The 3715-nt window shown below is 41.2% G+C and overlaps 1 protein-coding gene across 1 annotated transcript; it reads left to right on the top strand.

Annotated features, from left to right (window-relative positions):
• Positions 1 to 2512: 2512 nt before the first annotated feature.
• On the top strand, positions 2513 to 2845 carry LOC112503302 (the record flags this gene model as incomplete). Its single annotated transcript, XM_025107365.1, has 1 exon — positions 2513 to 2845. A coding segment is annotated over exon 1 (333 nt), but the record flags the coding sequence as incomplete, so codon positions are not given.
• Positions 2846 to 3715: the final 870 nt, after the last annotated feature.

Below are 3715 nucleotides of genomic sequence, written 5' to 3'. Positions count from 1 at the left end.
AGTCATCACCTTCAAAATTCTTTTGTGTTTAATTTACAAGCTTGTCTTTGGAATTGTAAACTTTGGTTATGATGTAATTAAATTTTAAATGTATGATTGTGTTATTTATACTCTATTGCTATGAGACTCTACCTRCCATACCTCGCGTTTCCGCTTTATCGGGGTGTGATAGATTTGGTATCAGACCAAAGGGCATAACTATCCCGGGGCGGCGCCTGTTGCTAAAGCTCCATATCGCTTAGCACCGGCCGAGATGCAAGAGCTATCGGGGCAACTTCAGGAACTTTTGGACAAAGGATTCATCCGGCCAAGCTCTTCACCTTGGGAAGCTCCGGTCCTGTTCGTTAAGAAGAAAGATGGGTCGTTTCGAATGTGCATAGATTATAAGGAGTTAAACAAGTTGACGATCAAGAACCGATATCCTCTCCCTCGAATTGATGATCTGTTCGATCAGTTGCAAGGCGCATGTTATTTCTCTAAGATTGATCTTCGGTCAGGGTATCATCAGTTAAGAGTTCATGAGGAGGACGTCCCTAAGACGGCCTTTAAAACTCGATATGGGCATTACGAGTTTCTAGTTATGCCCTTTGGTCTGACCAACGCACCAGCAGTATTTATGGATTTAATGAATAGGATCTGTAGACCGTACCTAGACAAGTTTGTGATCGTATGCATTGATGATATCCTGATTTATTCACGGAGTAGGGTAGATCACGAGCAGCATCTGAAAATGATGCTAGAATTGCTCAAGGAGCAAGAATTGTATGCTACATTTTCAAAATGTGAATTCTGGATTCGGGAGGTACAATTTCTCGGTCATCTGATTAGCGAAAAAGGAATTCATGTGGATCCGGCTAAGGTTGTGGCCATAAAGAAGTGGGAAGCACCAAAGACCCTGACAGAAATTCGTTAATTTCTGGGTTTGGCGGGTTATTATCGACGATTTATATAGAGCTTCTCAAAGATTGCCTAGCCATTAACAGCATTGATCCATAAAGGTAAGAAATTTGTTTGGGGAAAACCCCAAGAGGACGCATTCCAACTGCTAAAGCATAAGCTATGCAACGCGCCAATCCTGGCCTTGCCAGAAGGAACCGAGAACTTCGTAGTATATTGTGACGCATCCCACCAAGGTTTGGGTTGCGTATTGATGCAAAAGGACAAGATTATAGCATACGCTTCGAGGCAACTCAAAGCCCATGAGAAGAACTATACCACTTATGACCTGGAGCTAGGAGCTGTGGTTTTCGCTCTCAAAATATGGAGGCATTATTTGTACGACACTAAGTGTATTGTTTTGCCCGATCACAAAAGTCTCCAGCATATCCTTGATCAGAAGATGCTCAATATGAGACAGAGAAGATGGGTGGAGTTGCTCAGTGATTATGATTGTGAAATCCGATACCACGCAGGTAAGGCCAACGTAGTGGCAGATGCTCTAAGCCGGAAGGAAAAGATAAAACCCTCTCGAGTACGAGCTTTGGGAACGCTTGTCCAGATGAGTTTGAAGACTCAAATTCTTGAAGCTCAAAATGAAGCGCTTAAGGCAGAAAATTTGAAGAGCGAGACCCTGCATAATCTAGAGCATAAATTTAGGATTAAGTCAGATGGAGTGCGTTACTTCAAGGGCAAAGTTTGGATTCCAAAGATTAAAAACCTACGAGAGTTAGTTTTGAAAGAAGCCCATAGATCTAGGTATTCGATTCACCCAGGGGCGGATAAGATGTATAAGGATCTGAGAGAGTACTATTGGTGGCCAGGAATCAAAAAGGATATAGCTTTGTACGTTGGGAAATGTTTGACTTGCTCAAGGGTCAAGGCAGAATATCAGAAGCCATCCGGATTGTTACAACAACCCGAGATCCCACAATGGAAATGGGAACAAATCTCCATGGACTTTATCACCAAACTGCCTAGAACTGCTAAAGGTCATGACACGATTTGGGTAATAGTGGATCAACTGACAAAATCCGCACATTTCCTTCCGATTCGTGAAGATTTTAAACTGGTGAAGCTTGCCCAAATCTACGTTAAMGAAATTGTTGCAAAACATGGAGTACCTATTTCCATTATCTCGGATAGAGATAGCCGCTTTACATCGCGGTTTTGGCAATCACTTCAGAAAGCTCTGGGTACACAGCTAAAATTGAGCACCGCCTATCATCCCTAAACGGACGGGCAGAGTGAACGCACAATTCAGACTTTAGAAGATATGCTTCGAGCATGCGTAATCGAGTTTGGAGGAAGTTGGGATATTCATTTACCATTGGCAGAGTTCTCTTACAATAACAACTATCACACTAGTATTCAATGCGCGCCATATGAAGCCTTATACGGGCGCAAGTGTCGATCACCACTTAGTTGGCTAGAGATTGGGGATAGTAAGCTCACGGGACCAGACATTGTGCAGGAAACTACTGATAACATATCAATAATCAAAGAAAGACTTAAAGTTGCCAGGGATCGTCAAAAAAGTTATGCAGACAACTAGAGGAAGCCTCTTAAGTTTCAGATGGGGGATAAAGTGTTTTTGAAAGTATCACCGTGGAAAGGGTTAGTGCGGTTTGGAAATAATGGGAAGTTAAGCCCTAGGTATATTGGACCATTCGAGATCACCGAAACAATTGGTCCAGTAGCGTACAAACTAAAGCTACCCCAGGAATTAAATGCCATTCATAATACGTTCCATGCGTCCAATCTTAAGAAATGCTTGGCCGACGACTCATTGATCATGCCCCTGGAAGATGTTCAGGTTGATGATCAATTGCACTTAATAGAAGAACCCATTGAGATCCTCGACAGAGAAGTTAAGCAGTTAAAGCGAAGCAAAATTCTGATTCTGAAGGTTCGTTGGAAATCAAGGTGTTAGGACCTATAAATTTAGATTTTGTATTTGATCTCTTACTCTTGATGATCTTTAGGACGATTACAATGCAGCGGAAACAATAATAAGAACACAACAGAGTAATTAACCAAGAACACACAGATTTATATGAAGAAGATGAACATAATAGAATCGCTTCAAAGGTTTTTCAATTGATTGAAAATAAGACGATTACAATACGGAAGCACACTGAATTACAAAGGCCTAAGCTGCTATTTATACTAGTTCCTAACGACCTTTCAGACATGACCTAGACGTGTGAAATCATCCAAGCCGTCCAAATAAAGTCGATTAAAGACCTAGTCACATGAGAAGCACGTGCATCTAACAACCTTTGAAAAACAGCAGAACAGGATCTTCACAGAAGACGAATCCACAGACCCTCTACGAGCCAGCTCAGAGGCTCTGCTGTAGAAGACTTGTAGGTTCTTATTGCCAGAGGACCATATTCTAGAACCTCTGTGAGAGACAACAGAGGTTCTGTCATTCTTGACTTGCACGATCAAACAACTTCTGTTGATGGTCCTCTGTTGTCTTCTGTGGAAGATACCCTTCTGTCAACACTTGCAGAATACTTTTTCATACTTTTACATTAAGTAAATATTGGAGCTAACAATCTCCCCCTAAGTATGAAAAAGTAAAAGTGGACAAATGAATGCAAGAAATGACTAATTGAAAGAATTACAAGAGGAGATAAAACTCATCCTCTGAAAAGAATTACATAAAATTGAAAGAATTATAAAATTGTTGCTTAGGCCTATCTATTATAGAAGATTAGTCCACAGCAGAGTCTGGATAGTCGTCTACGGCAAACTGCAGATATGTTTTGAT

The sequence above is a fragment of the Cynara cardunculus genome, unplaced genomic scaffold, assembly GCF_001531365.2.
Source record: "Cynara cardunculus var. scolymus isolate 2C unplaced genomic scaffold, CcrdV1 Un_Scaffold_2852, whole genome shotgun sequence".
Taxonomy (NCBI): Eukaryota; Viridiplantae; Streptophyta; class Magnoliopsida; order Asterales; family Asteraceae; genus Cynara; species Cynara cardunculus.
The sequence above is the reverse complement of the archived record's forward strand: the minus strand, read 5'-3'. Positions and strand labels throughout refer to the sequence as shown.